The sequence below is a fragment of the Carcharhinus amblyrhynchos genome, chromosome 14 (assembly GCF_965287045.1).
Source record: "Carcharhinus amblyrhynchos chromosome 14, sCarAmb.v2.hapA, whole genome shotgun sequence".
NCBI classification, from domain to species: domain Eukaryota; kingdom Metazoa; phylum Chordata; class Chondrichthyes; order Carcharhiniformes; family Carcharhinidae; genus Carcharhinus; species Carcharhinus amblyrhynchos.
In genome coordinates, this window is record NC_137337.1 from 35,327,462 (window position 1) to 35,343,278 (window position 15,817).

The window sequence follows — 15,817 nt, forward strand, 5'->3', positions numbered from 1 at the left end:
TAATGGTGACCATGAAACCATTGTCGATTGTTGTAAAAGTCCATCTAGTTCACTGATGTCTTTTAGGGAAGGAAATCTACTGTCCTTGCCTGTTTTTTAAATACTCCTGCTCACCACTTCCTTCACCTGAACTTTCGCTATGAATGAAACTCTGGAGATGAGCAACAAGAGGCAGGAGAAGAAGCTTTGCAGTTATTTAAAAAAAAATTGAATAATAACCACCCCAGCTTCTTATTTCTGCACCATTTGGACTGCGCTTTTGCAGTCTCTGGGCTCTGGATTGGATCTGGCAGTTGAATGGGAACACAGGATCAGGAAGGGGAAGCAGTGAAAGGGTGAGTCTTGGAGCAGGAGTGTGGGTCAGGCATGGAAGAGATTGAAGGTCGGAAGTTGAGGAGGGTCGCAGGGTTGAGCATGGGGAAAGGCCCCAAGTCAGTTAGAGAGCAGGAGGGGCTACTCCAAAATGCTGCCAATTGGGTCAGGTGGGAAATCAAGTTAAAATGCATCTTGCTCAATATGATTAGGGCCCCATTAACTTACCAATGATAAAGTGAAGTAGTTTTAAACGATGCAATGTGGAATGGAAACTTACTGTATAGCAAAGGCTTTGGGCCCAGATGTCCTGCTCCTACTGAGGCCAAGTAAGCCCGTTGACCATGGTGCAACCCAAATCAGAGGTTGCCAGCCTCATTAACATCTCTAAATGCAGACTCACTTCTTCACAGTGAGTCAGCTATCTGTCCCTTGTCTTCCCTTCAAAAACCTGGAGGTTGGAGAATTGGAGCCACATTCCCAGCATGCTCAGAGGTTTTCCTAATTTAACCCTTCACCCCCTTATCCACCTCAAATCCAATGCACTCCTCCATGTTATAATTTCTCCCAATATTTCCAGTGCCCCTCAATTTTTCTGCTGGCTTCCTTGCACCAGTGACATCAAGGTTAATCCTTAACCTCTGGACAACCCTGGAGGATTGGCAACCCAATCTCCACCTTTCTGTATGTTGCCCTGCGATTTCCAGGCTTATTTAAATGAGGCAAGAGCTCCCAGCTGTTTGCTGAAGATAATAAAGTAGACTTTCTTTTAAACATAACTTCTAGCATCTGGAAGATCCCAATCTCAGAGTCTCCACAGAATTCATAGACTCCATGGAATCCTACAGTGCTGAATGAGGCCATTCGGTGCATCGAGTCTGCACCTACAACAATCCCACTTAGTCCCTATCTCTGTAGCCACATGTATTTATCCTGCTAACCTCCCTGACACTAAGTGGCAATTTAGCATGACTGATCTACCTAACCTGCATCTTTGCTTTCGACTGTGCTTGGTCACACCAGGGGACAAGCCTGCACAGACAGTGGCCCTGACTGTATAAATGACCCAGAACAGAAAGTCACAGCTCCCTGGAGCTGTGGGGCACCATGTGCGCTGCTCCTGGCCATCATTGGGCGAAGACGGAGACCTGCTGTGTTATCTTTAATCACAATGTTATTCATGCGTTGGCAAATTTGGTGCAGCACTGATTTTAGTACTTTTTGTAGGATACATTTTTATTCCTTTCTCTCACAAATATGTTTTATCCTGTAGATTTGTGGAGGAGACAAACCATTCCTTGCACCCAGTGACCTCCAGAACAAACACCTGGGCCTCCGAGATGAAGCAGTTAGGCTATTCCGTGGAGTTAAGAAGATGGGAGGAGAGGAATTCAGTCGCCGTTATTTGCAACAGCTGGAGAGTGAAATTGATGAGCTGTACATAAACTACATAAAACACAACGATAGTAAAAACATCTTCCATGCTGCTCGTACCCCTGCCACTCTATTTGTGGTGATATTTATTATGTATGTAATAGCTGGAGTGACAGGATTTATTGGAGTGGACATTATAGCCAGTCTGTGCAACATGATAATGGGGCTGGCTCTGATCACTCTGTGCACATGGGCATATATTAGATACTCTGGAGAATACAGAGAGCTTGGAGCTGTCATAGACCAAGTAGCAGGAGCCTTATGGGATCAGGTAAGTGTGTTGCTGATTTACTTTCTGTATTCTAGTGCAGTTAAATATTTCTGTGATATTTTTCTGTATACATGACAGAATTACTCCAAACAGCATTAAAATTAGAGACATATAATGTTCTGAGACAGCCTAACAATGTAACATTATTTCCTTTTAGATTTGAATTCTCATTGTAAGAAATTTGGAATAGAATCATAGAATTCTACAGTGCAGAAGGAGACCATTCGGCCTATGGAGTCTGCACCAACCACAATTCCACCCTGGCCCTATCTCCATAACCCTATGCGTTTACCCTGCTAGTCCCCCCTGACACTAAGGGGCAATTTAGCATGGCCAATCCACCTAACCCACACATCTTTGGATTGTGGGAGGGAATCGGAGCACCCAGAGGAAACCCATGTAGACACGGGGAGAACGTGCAAGCTCTGCACAGATAGTGATCCAAGCCGGGAATCAAACCCGGGTCCCAAAGTCGAAGTTTATTTATTAGTCACAAGTAAGTTTACATTCACACTACAGTGAAGGTACTGTGAAAACCCCTGGTGCTGTGCAGCAGTACTGCTGCCTCAATGTGCCACCATGCTGCCCCAGAATCTTGGTTTTGAGATTTGAATATTGATCCATGCAAGTCATTGGAGCATAGTTCAGCAAATATTATTTCCAAACAGCACAGTGTTAGCTCTCCTCATGTGTTAGTTAAATTCACAGTTAAGTCAGAGGCAGCCAGCCTCATTAACATATTTAAAATGCCAATGCACTTCCCGACAGTGGCTCAGCTGCCTGTTCCTTGTCTGCCTGGAGGCTAACTTCCCAACATGTTCCAACGTTTTCCCTCTATAATCTCCCAACCGCCATCCAATCCCATATGCTGTTCCAGATGAGTATTTCCCATCTGTGAGAGCTGACCTTAAATGGTAGGAGCAAGACTGTGTTGACTTTGGTGCCAGTCGGTTTGGGCAGGGCTCCTGGATAACTACCAAGTGACTTCTGTTGGAAGTGGGCACGTGGTTCAGGGCAAGCGTTAGATAAGGGAGGTTATGATTGCTTTTCCCCGATGATCACTGCCAAGATTCATTCATGCATAGGAAATGCACACATGGCCAAAAAGTGGACAGCATCAGTGGAACTTTATCAGTGCAAGGAATTGAGATCTTCAGGAGAACAGAGAGAGAAGGAAAAATATCAGAAAAAGTTGAGGAAAAGGGCACTTGCTTTACTCCATTTAGTTTTGTGTTTCGCAATTATGATAAGTTTTCACTTGGTGCTTTGTAGTTGCCAAACAGAGACAACCTCCTCTTGTCAAAATTCTTGACCATTTTAAAAGAGGGACTTAGAAGGGACAGATCTAGTAAACAAAAAATTGTGGCCAACAATATGGTTATTTATATCCAACAATAGAAAGAGTAACACAGTAAAACAAAATTAATTGAAGTACCTAAAGAACAAAGACAATTACAGCACAGGAACAGACCGTTTGGCCCTCCAAGCCCACCAACTATGCTGACTGTGTGAACTAAAACCTTCTACCCTTCCAGGGACCATGTCCCTGTATTCCCATCCTATTCATGTATTTGGCCAGATGCCCCTTAAAAGTCACTATTGTATCTGCTTCCACCACCTTCCCCGGCAGCAAGTTCCAGACACCCAATTGACATCTTACTGCTCAATGGTCTGATAACCATTACTTAACAAAATACAACAAATATTGACAACTGCCAAATTGATAAATCATACCATTAATTCAGCACATTTAATGTTGAGGTATGGTGTTGGATTCCCACCCACGTGAAGGGAGTAAATTTTGCATCTCAATCCAATCTTAATTGCCCTCGTTTGTACAATTTGACCCATGGACAGAGATCATTCTGTCTTAGGAGGAGAAAATTGATTCAACAAATTCCTTAGGAAGCACATCTGCTGCTGACATGAATAGCAAGAGTCCCTAATTGTAAAGCTCAGACTGTGAAATAATTTCCTTGTCTGAAGGAGAGAACCTCGAAAGGAGGGAGGGAATAGGCATGAATTTATTTTGTTGTTAGCAATGCAATGCAAAGGACCAAGGCAGGTCACTACCAGGGTGAAAACAGTAGAATAGAACACAAGGTAAATCAGGATGTAATGTTTAAGTAATACTAAAATTTGGCTTTGAAAGCCCGTAAAAGCTTAGGAATAAGAGAAGCAGATTCAGAGAAAAAGTGGGCACGTAGCAATGATGAAAAAAGTTATTCAGTATTGTTGTATTGAAACAAATTGGAACAGCAGGGATCGTAAGAGGCAGAACCAAAAGGAAATTGAATAAAGATGCACTCTAAAAGGTTTCAAGTGAACACATTCCATAAATCTACTTTTTGTAAATGCAATATATACAAAGTTAAAATCTCTTCTTTTGCCTGCTGTTTTTAAAAACTGGTGCTCAGTTTAGCTTTCTCCTTTCAACACTGTCTCTCTCCTTTCTGCAATTCATAGGGAAGTACTAATGAGGTAAGCCTTTATTTTATATACTATCTTGCACAGGCTGCATCATGAAGTCAAAAGAATTTCATTGTGCATCAATCTATTGCCTGCATTTTTTCATAGATTGTATTTATTAAAATCATTTTCACCTCGTGCTGGTGCCAAACAGAAAAACAGTTTTACTTGTCAAGGTTTTCAGGTTTGTAAATTTCTGTAAAATGGATTTTCTTCTGAATCCTGTGCAGTGTCTGAAAATCATAGAATTCCTACAGTACAGAAGGAAGCCATTTGGCCTGCACCAATTCTTACCCAGGCTTACCCTGAAACCCCACAAATTTATCCTGCTCACCTCGCTAACCTATATATCTAAAGTGGAACAGTAAGGGCAACTTTAGCTTGGCCAATCCACCTACCCACACATGTTTGGACTGTGGGAGGAAACTGGAGCACCCGAACGAATCCGATGCAGACGTGGGGAGAACGTGTAAACTTCACACAGACTGTCATCCAAGGCAGAAATTGAACCCGAGCACCTGGCGTTGTGAGGCAGCAGTGCTAACCCCTGTGCCACCATACTGCCCTTCTTATGGGTTGGAGGAGTAGGAATACTCTTCCCTCCCCCTTGATAAATAAATTTGCAGAATATATTAGAAAAGACCTTATTCTTGTATAACAAAATTATTTTCTATATTAGCAGGAATTTGTATAAATGTTGTCTTTTAGTTCCGAAACTATTCATCCCTCAGCCTATTGAGTTAATATCAGATAAGAACATCAGAATTAGAAGGAGAAGATGGCTGATTGTGGTCTTACCTTCATATTCCTGATCCCATAATCCTTAACTCAGTTGTCAATCAACAATCTTCTAATTCAGCCTGAAAATGTATTCAATGACCCAGCCTTTACTGCTCCCTGGGAAAGAGAATTCTGAATTCCAAACACCCACTGAGAGAAGAAATTCTGCCTCATCCCTCTTAAATGGGAGACCCCTTATTTTTGAACTGAGTTTCATAAGTCCAGATTCTCCCCCTGACTGGAAAAGTCCTCTCAACATCTACCCTGGACATCTACCCATGTCAAGCTCCCTCAGAATCTTAAATGTTTCAATGAGATCACCTCTCAATCTTCCCAATTCGAATGAGCAAACGTCCTACCCAGTCAATCTTTTCTCATAAGATGCATCTCAGGGTTCAGCTTGGTGAGTCTTCTCTGAATTGCTCCCAATGCAAGTTTGTCTCTCCTTTTTAATGTATGATTCATTGTATAAACAACCATTGCATTTTATACACCCTTCATTAGATTAGGTAACACATTAGATTAAGAACATAGAATTTAAATTTAACCAATCAAAATGTGCAAATGTTAAAATTACAAAGAAAAATACAGCACAGAAACAGGTCCTTTTGGCCTATGCTGATCGTGATGCTGATCGTAAGTAAACTAAAAGAAAAACCTGCCCTTACTTGATCCAGAACCCTCTATTCCCTCCCAAATCACATGTCCATCCAGGTGCCTCTTAAATGTTGCTAATGTGTCTGCTTCTACTACTGTTACGGCTGGAATTTTCCTACCATTCACATCATTTTTCCATCTCGCTGCAGTGAATGGAGATTTGGCTTGTTGCCAAATTCTCCATCTTCGCTGCAGCAGGAGCATGGCATAAATGGGTAATAAGATCACGCCCTATGTGTGTGTGTTTGTTTTTTCAAATATCCCCTTTTAAGTGTATTGCTTTCCTACTTCCCTTTTAAATGCCATCATTCCAGTGTGACAATGATGCAACCGTACACATTTGGATCTGCTCAGGAGCTGATCACAGATGTACGAGACTGGCTGTGATAATTGACTTTTCGATTCACCATTCTTCCTGTTCTTTCTTGGCTATTCTCACAAACAGTGCAGGCAAAATTTAAATTAACTTTTCTGTGGTGAACTAGAGTGGAGCACCATTACTTTGCCAAGATTAGACACTTATGTATAGAAACTTATTTACTGTTTTTGTGCATGTCCTTTAGTTTAAAACTAATGCAATAGTGGAGGCCATTCAGCCCATCAGGTTTACACCAACAAGAGTCAAGAATCCAATTAGTGCCACTCCTCCAGTCTTTCAGATACCCCTGCATTATTGTTCCTTTGAGCATCCAATTCCCTTTTGATGATTCCAATAAATTTACCAACCTATGAGGCAATGTGTTCACTATAGATATAGAGAAAAAAATGCAAACACTGGTACTCAAATTAAAAACAAAAATGTTGCATATAGGCGGCAAGTTTAATGGTGGTTCAGTAGCCATATCAATAATATTGTGGCTACATTAGTGGGGTTAGATCAGAGAGATTCTTGTATAACAAAATAACTCAAAGCTAGAAATAATGTTTTAATAGTTATGGTTGCAGTTTGCAGGATTAGAACAACTTTTCTCATCACCTTAATCAAACCAATTTAGAGTGTTTGGCAGACTTGGCTGAATTCAAATTTGGGAGAGATTCTGAACATCCAAGACCAAAATGGGCACACTGAAAAGAGTTTCAATATATTATATAATGTTCTGATTCATAGCTAATACAGGAGGATTTCAAGCTGATAAATTGTATGAAACAAAAATAAAAAGGTAATTGCGTTATTGTAAAATTAACAAACAGCATCTTAGGTAGTTCTCCATCTTTTAATATTCACTCCTTCATGATAGATCATTTATTTATTAAACATAGTTTTCATAAATTTCAGAGGACATAACTCTTCAACATAAATACTTACCTTTAAAAAGGTTTGCTTCATGAGGGCCTCATGGCTCCCATTATCAACCAGTGGGGGGCTGCTTAGCTCAGTTTGCTAGATGGCTAGCATGTGGATCAGATTTTTTGCCAATGCCTCAGGGTCTAATCCCCATTCCTGCTGAGGCAGATTTGGATCTGCCTCTGCGCCCTTTCCTGGGGTGAATAGTTCATGGCACTTTTCTGTGGTTCGGCAAATAGTAGGGCGTTGGGGAGAGTTATGGAACAAAGATCTAAGGGTACATTTTCTTAGCTCCTTGAAAGCGGAGTCACAGGTGAACAGAGTGGTGAAGAATGCATTTGGCCTGCTTGGTTTCATTGGTCAGAACATTGAATATAGGAGTTGGAATGTCTTGTTGAAGTTGTACAAGACATTGTTAAGGCCACATTTGAAATACTGTGTGCAACTCTGGTCACTCTATTATACAAGGGATATTATTAAACTAGAAAGAGTGCAGAAAAGATTTACTAGGATGCTACCTGGACTTGATGGATTAAATTATAAGGAGAGGCTGGATAGACTGAGACTTTCTTTCTCTGGAGCGTAGGAGGCTGAGGGGGTGATCTTATAGAGGTCTATAAAATAATGATGGGCACAGATCAGCTAGATATCCAATATCTTTTCCCAAAAGTAGGGGACTCTAAAACTAGAGGGCATAGGTTTAAGGTGAGAGGGGAGAGATACAAAAGTGTCCAGGGGCAGTCTTTTCACACATAGGGTGGTGATTGTCTGGAACAAGCTGCCAGAGGTAATAGTAGAGGCGAGTACAATTTTGTCTTAAAAAGCATTTAGATAGTTACAATTGGGATTAGCTTGGAGGTTTTTAAAAAAAGGGCAGCACGGACAAGTTGGGCTGAAGGGCCTGTGTCCATGCAGTAAGCCTCTCTGACTCTAACCAAGCCATTGGGTAGGGAACTGAAGAAGGATAATCCACTATTACTGAACTCTAATATTGAACCAAATTGCACAAGCTGCATCAAGAATTTAAATAATAAATTACTTTACCTTTGCTACCTTTAAAAAAAAAATGAGAAATCATAGAATCCTACAGTGCAAAAGACCATTCAGCCCATCTACTCTGCACTGACTGCAATCCCACCCAGGCCCTATCCCCATAACCTAGTTCCCCCCTGACACTAACAGACAATTTAGCATGGTCAATCCACCTAGCCCATACAGTTTTGGACTGGGAGGAAACCCACACAGGCACGGAGAACGTGCGAACTCCACACAGATGATGAACCCTTGGCGCTGTGAGGCAGCAGTGCTAACCACTGTGCCCCAGAAATGATTCATTTCTATGGATTAATTACATATGAAGTTTTGATTGTTCGGTCTCATGTAATCTTATCAACGTGGAATTTTTAGTTAAGCTTTGTGATCCTTAAAGAAGGGGTCAGTCGGCTACTTTTTTGCTGCACTTCAGCTAGAGGTGAAGCTCATGCTTACTGCTTTGACTGTGTAGACCATTGTTGGCCAGCAGGGGATGCTAATACAACTAATTCAGGACCAGCATGAATATCAAGTCAGCATCATTTGCAATATCTCGAATAGTTCTTCAAAGAACAATGGCAATGAACTTTGACACAAGTCTGTAAATGCATTGGCTATTCCCAGCATAATAGGGCAGTTATTTTCATGTGGAAGTAACAAAAAGCATGAAACTAATTTCTTGAAGATTTTACGAAACCCCATTGATTAGTATAGTAGATTTAACAAAAGCATTTGGTATAAGCCTGTTTAAATGTTCAGTATTGTACACTTGGAAACTTTTAACCATTTATTTTATTCTCCCCTCTATTTGTTAACAGAAGCATCTGCCCAGCACAAGAGGAAGAACAGGGAACTCCTTCTATGTAGAGTCATGGCTGCAATGTACCATTCCATTGTATAGCCTATTAAATAGATGTTATAAAATAGTGTACCGATCTTCTAACAGTCATTCAACTGATCTGTACTATCTTACCTGGGATTTTAAGACATTAAGTACCTCTGACTGGAGAAACACACATCTTTATCCATGACTGTTCAAGTTAGCTATTTCTCCCAGTCAAAATCAAAATTGTGTTCCCCACTTTTCCATAGAAATTAATTTCTCCAAGGAAATCAAGCAAATTAGACCCGTTGTTTTGGAATTACAATAAGCTAAACGGTTTCTTGTTTGTGAATTAAGACACCATACGTCCCTGCTGTGTGTGTGTAAACCTAGATGATTAAAAATGGCAAATCGATGGAGGCTTGTAAAATTAAGTTTGAGCAGCTATATCAACACATCCATAAAAGGTCTGTTTCAGTCATAATGAGATTGAATTGTGATTAAGTCCAGTTTAGCTACAGTGTTTCTCAACAGTGACTTAATGGTTTGGAAGTAGTGCTGATTTAACTATGCACTTTATTTGGCTCTGCTGGTTTCTCTGAGCATAATGAGTGTTATTTTTGTACCCAAATAGGCTCTTTTCAGGCTATACGATGCTGCTACAAGCCACAGACATATTTATCACCACACCTTCCCTGCAGCACAACCAGAAACCAATGCAGACACCAAGAAGAAAAAATGATTTGACTGGATTCCTCTTCTGCACATTCACAAGGGAATTTTTCATCCATTATTATTGTGCATTCCCATGCCACTAATCCAAGAAGTGCTATATAAATGGAAAGCCAATGATAGCTTGTAACTGAATGAAATCACGTATCAACACTGAACACTGTGCTGGCTTTCACTTCTAGTTATGTTGCAAATTGTATCGTGAAAATGTGCTAGTTTGCATGATTTTGTTAACTGTTGATATGAGTCAAATGTTCTTCCATCAAGAATGTACAATGAATGTTTTTTAAAATCGCTTTAAAGAACAACTGATTTTTTTTTTCTTCAATGGAACATTTGTCTTCCATAAGAACTTTAATTTTCATTTTAAGCATTGCACATTTAAAACATTTACTATTTATTGAATGTTAAAACATGTTTAAACTCAAATTTTCTTTACTGTCTTAACAGATTGCAATATAGTATATTTTAAAAAGAATCATCACTTTTGCTCATAGCTGCAGTCAAATGTTTCCACATGTGTAAAATAAATTTGTTTTATTACTATATGCTAGCTGTCCTTAACAAATCATTTTGTTTTATGTGTCCTTATAAACTATTGAAGTCAATCTTAAATTGAAGCAAATGTTGCATTTAAGACCAAAACTAGCAGCCAGCAGGAATAGCTAAATTAGTGTTACTTGTAGCAAAAGAGCACAAACACATAATGTATAAAATCCAAGTGATTCAGTGGCTGAATTCTTTAAAAAGGCCCTGTATTATTAGCTCCAACGCACAAATGTAACCTCGAATGTCCAGAGTACAAGGTTGTTCCTCTTCATGGAAAATAAAAATTCACATCATCTGTTAGAGTCAAAAGCTAATGAAACTTAGTGTGGCCAGAGGTTTTTGAAATTCCTACAGATTTTTGTCCTTCAGCACCAAGCACAGTTTTGACTTGTTGCAATGGAAATATACATGTCCGCCCATACAGGAAATCAAAGTTGAAGAACAATTAAAGAGTTCTGCAGTCTGATGCAGTTGTTTTCTGGTCTGTTGGATGTGACCAAAAATCTTTGTAGATTTTACTTTATGAAATTGTACAGACTTTAGTCAAGTACCATGGGAGGCATTTACTGAAATTCACGACTATGAAATTTGATTTCCAGACTTAAAAGTAGTTATAGTCCTTAATCCAATCAGATAAAACTCAGAAGACCCCCTTACCCAAGTGCAAATAAAATATTTTTATAAGGTAATCAGCTGTTCACTATTGAGGTTTTATTTTCAATTTTGTGTAATGTCTTTTACAAGCTGTTAAATTAAAATCTTGGTTACGTAATCTGGAGGGCAATAAAGCATGCAAGGATAAGATATTAGGATTGTTATTCTGGAAGGCTCCATCATTAGCTTTTCAACTGTTCATTCATACACACTTTTTAGACATCTTGTTACCCCTTCTATCTTGCTTTATTTACCCACAGTTTCTTTAGCTCACAGCCAATTCTTCCTCCACTTAATCAATTCTGTTTTTTTTAAACTATGGTTAGAGGATCGCTGCACAAACCTTTCCATTTCAATTGCTAACAGCAGCACCTTTGGTTCCACCAAAATGGACGTGGGTGTGGGGAATCTGATTCATTGAGCTGTCCTTTTTTAATCATGGAACTAGTTAACATTAGCAGAAATGATGTATGTGATGCAACATGCCATTTTTATAATGTATAAAAAATTAAAAGCTTTGAATACTTACAAATTAAAAAGGAAGCTTTGCCTCAGTTCAGTAGGTTCAACACTATATCTACTACCAGTTGTCAAATTATTGCACAAGGGCTTTCAATATAAAAGTAGCAGCACTGACTAAAGTTCTTATTTGATGGTAGAAATAGAATCAAGGTTGGAATAGCTGTAACTCAGTACCAAAGTCATTTTAGGTCATAGAAATATTGAGATTTATACACAAACTATTTGCATAATGACAAAATTAATGAACAGAAACTGAAAATTCTGCAACAATCATAAAAATTGTACAATTGTTTTCTCAGATCACATCACTTACTGGATAGTCTCATTGGATCACAGGGTTGCAAATATTGCAGATGTGCTTCAAAGCCTTAAGAGCCTAAGAGTGCCAGGTTCAGGAATGTTTATATTCTAAATTTCAAAAGATGGCAATTCAACAGAAATATTACTATTGCACTAATGGGTTTATTAGCTTAAGTAAATACAAGAAATATCCCAGTCTCTCCTGGAAACTAAGTATTTGACGTTTTATCTGTATTCTACCCAATTTAAATCGGTCCCATTTAAAATGACATTTCAGATTATCTGTTTGTATCGGTGTGGTCTTATTCTTTGCATTTTTTACAATTCAGTTTAAAATATGCAAGCTGAAATGCAGTTAAATTCTAGCAAATATTGTATCCTGCAAAAACTGCAATTTATTCTTGCCTTATTGTATATGTTTAAATAATTTGATAAATAAATACTTAGTGCTATAGTGACCATAACTGGTATGCTATATGATTTAAATTTATTTATTAGTGTCACATGTAGGCTCACGTTAAGATTGCAGTGAAGTTAGTGAAAAATCCCCTATGCCTGTTCGGGTACACTAACGGAGAATTCAGCATGGCTAATGCACCGAACCAGTATGACTTTCAAACTGTGGGAGGAAGTCAGAGCACCTGGAGGAAACCCTCAAAGACAAGGGGAGAACATGCAGACTCTGCACAGGCAGTGACCTGAGCCAGGAATTGAACCCAGGTCCCTGGCACTGTGAGACACTGTGCTGCCCTTATTAACCAACTTATATAACAATCAATACATTTTATAGGCCTAGTTATGTACACGTTTGTGAAAACATTTTCCGTCTCTGACTAATATACCAGCTCAATTGCAGATTTCCTAATTGATCAAAAATAATTTTATACACCTGTCATGTACAGCCCTACATAAAAATATTCACAAACTTTAAGTCATAGTAGCAGCTGATCCAGTTGTTCACCGTTTTGCTCTGTGGACATGGTCTGATTGAGCCTTTCTGAAACCATTTCCATTAGAGTCCTTACTGCTACCAAAGAGGCAATAGCCATTTTAAGGTTGGATTTAAACCAAGGTAAAGAAAAATCAGTGCATAACCTTACTGCCACTGTAACACACATTGTTATGCGGTTTTAGCAGTTTTACCAATTGCAAACTATTTTTTGCTGCCAGACAGAAGTTATCCTTAAAAAAAACAAGTAACCTTCACATCAAACCTTCTGCTATTAACTTAAGATTAAGGTTGAGGGATAAACGTGTCTGTTTAAAAATAGAGCTGTGGTTGGTTGGCAGAGTAGGAAGAAATAAGGGTGATTATGCTAATAGCTCTGAGGTATTTCTGTCTCTGAACCCAACAAAGGAGCTTAGGTCTTTAACCCACGCTAAGACATAGCTTATCTCAGCAGAGCCATTGATTGGCATGATATAATTGACTGCCAGAACGTCCACTTCTATTTTCTATGCATTAACCCTCCCAGATGTGCATGATAGGATTAAACAATTATAATGCTTTCCCCAGTAAAACATCTGCAATGTTACTGAGCATCAAAGCATAAATATGACTAATGGGTACTTGAAGTGCAATTAGGTAGTATTCACAAGTAATGAGAAAAAGGCCATTCAATTCTAGGATATCATTGTAACCTATAGGAAGAATACTGATCTTTCTATTGCCTTAACACCAAATCCTGTACAACATAGCTGTTAACAACTTTGAATATGCTACCCAATTCATGTTGCCCATACTGACTTCTAATGGCACCAAAGTCTTCACCCCACTGAGGGAACAGAAACATGGTGGATGGAGGGCTTAACCCAAATTTTACTCATGCCCTCAAAAAACCCACATAATATCCATCAGCCCTGAGAATTTCAGCCCCAGTGCTTTGGCTGAAGTGACAAAAACTACCCATGAAGGAGGTTCATTTATCGAGTTGGTCTGACCTTATGGTTTAGGGTCAAAAATCATATAGATAAAAGTACAAAGTTCATTTGGAGTGTCTATGAATCCATTAACAATGGCAGATGGAAAGACCCCCTGATGCATTCAGCCAAACTGAAATTTGAGATACCTTGTGGATCAATTATTGAGGAATTGAAAGGAATTCATTGTAGTATACCTTTAACTGATGAAATGTTGATAATTGTTATGGTAGTTTAAAACATACAAACCCTTAAAAGTAATGGAAACAATCAGCAAGTCAATGAGTACCCTGTGGAGAGAGAAACAGTTAAAATTGCAGATTGGTGAAAATTGTTGGAACTTCAACTTGAGATTTTGGCTGTTTGTTCTGCACTTGCTGCTTGACCCGCAGAATATTTTCAATATTATGTTTTATTTCAAATTCCCAACATCCACAGTTCGACTCTCCCTTAGACCAAAAAAGTCTAATTCAGCCATGAAAGTATTAAATAACCCAGCCTTGACTGAAGGTGCTGAATTCCAAAGATGAACAACCCTCAACATAGATTTCTCATTTCCTCCTGCCAATACTAAAAGATTGAGATATCCGGAGTTAGGATTTATTACTTAAGAAAACAACTTTTTACAAGGACCCACAGTATTTAAGTATCACAAATTAGAAAATAAAAATATTAGAACTGTTTGGACTTGGGGTTTGATTACTCAAGCATGAACTGCAGCAGTTCCAATGTACCTTCAAATCAAAGTACTGGCCTTTTTCATAGTCTTCCTGAAATAGCTAGAAAGATCTTGAGCAGTTTTTTGCTAAATACAGGATTACTCCAAACCACTAATAAACATCCATGAATTTAATTCTTTGAAATAAATCATTTAGTACAACCATCAGCACACCACCACTATGAAATTTAAAGATTCCATGCACCCTACCTAATTTGAAGTTACCTTGAATACGTAGGTGATGTACTGGCTATGGCCGCTTCCCAGTGTGCATTATTTCTGTGCAGAGTGGGAATTGCTGACAAAATACAAGTTACTGTGTAGTAGCAAGAATGGACAGGCAAAGCTAGTAATAATGCCACTGCGTTTAAATGCTTTACTCTGTTGGTTGAGATATTGCACTGGAGCACCTGGGACATGGATAAGTTTAATGACATACACTGGAGAAAGCTGCCCAAATGCAGAACTCTACTGTCACCAACTGTTCAGAGATGCTGTTGGCCTTGCTCAGCTGTGTGTCATTCTTTAAGCAATCCCAAGTGCTCTTTACCAAATCAGATTCTTTCATGTTTAGATAGTGAATAATTCCGATAGTGATAGTGAATAATTCCGATGGGCCAATCCTGCTGCTGCTTATTGCTACTTCTGCCATTATGAAATGTCACACTGAACTGACTTGCATCATCCTCACATTTACTGTAGCTCATCTGCAACCTCTCTGATATCTATCATCCAACTAGAATCATAGAATCCCTACAGTGCAGGAGGCTGGCATTTGGCCCATTGAGCCTGCACCGGCTCTCTGACAGTACCTTACATAAACCCTCTCCCAGTAACCCCACTCGAATCCACCCAAATTTTGCACATCCTTGGACACTAAAGGGCAATGTAGCATGACCAATCCACCTAACCTGCACATCTTTGGACTGTGGGAGAAAACCAGAGCACCAGGAGGAAACCCATGCAGACACGGGGAGAAAGTGCAAACTCCACACAAGGCCAAAATTGAACCCAAGTCCCTGGCACTGTGAGGCAGCCCCATCCCCATCCCTAGACTGATCACTCTTCCTGCTGCCCTCCATTTTGTCCTCTGTATTGCTGTAGCTTTCCATATCTAATCAAATCACATGAATACTAACACTTTGTCAAGATGTCACTTTTTAAAAGAATTATTTTTGCTCTTGCAATTTCAAGTACCTCTTTGTCTTAGTGGTCCAAATATGGAATTTTTAGCACACATCATAGTATCCACAGTTAGCCAAAAATAAGGGAAAAAAAACTTTGGAATTAGGAACTTCATTGAAACCAAACAATGGAGTTTCAGAAGAATTTACTAGGTAATGAAAATTGTATGCTCCA

The 15,817-nt window shown here is 39.2% G+C and overlaps 1 protein-coding gene across 2 annotated transcripts in view; it reads left to right on the forward strand.

Moving 5' to 3' along the window:
• atl1 (atlastin GTPase 1) overlaps positions 1 to 10,343 on the forward strand; it is a 75,188-nt gene extending 64,845 nt beyond the window's left edge. Inside the window, exons 12-14 of one of the 2 annotated variants that reach the window (XM_080202658.1) lie at positions 1,586 to 2,017; positions 4,484 to 4,498; positions 9,698 to 10,343. In XM_080202658.1, coding sequence (XP_080058784.1) covers positions 1,586 to 2,017; positions 4,484 to 4,498; positions 9,698 to 9,805 — 555 coding nt within the window. In that variant the 3' untranslated portion in view covers positions 9,806 to 10,343. The remainder of the gene's footprint in view (positions 1 to 1,585; positions 2,018 to 4,483; positions 4,499 to 9,697) is intronic. The other variant, XM_080202659.1, reaches the window with a different exon arrangement.
• The last annotated feature ends 5,474 nt before the right edge of the window (positions 10,344 to 15,817 follow it).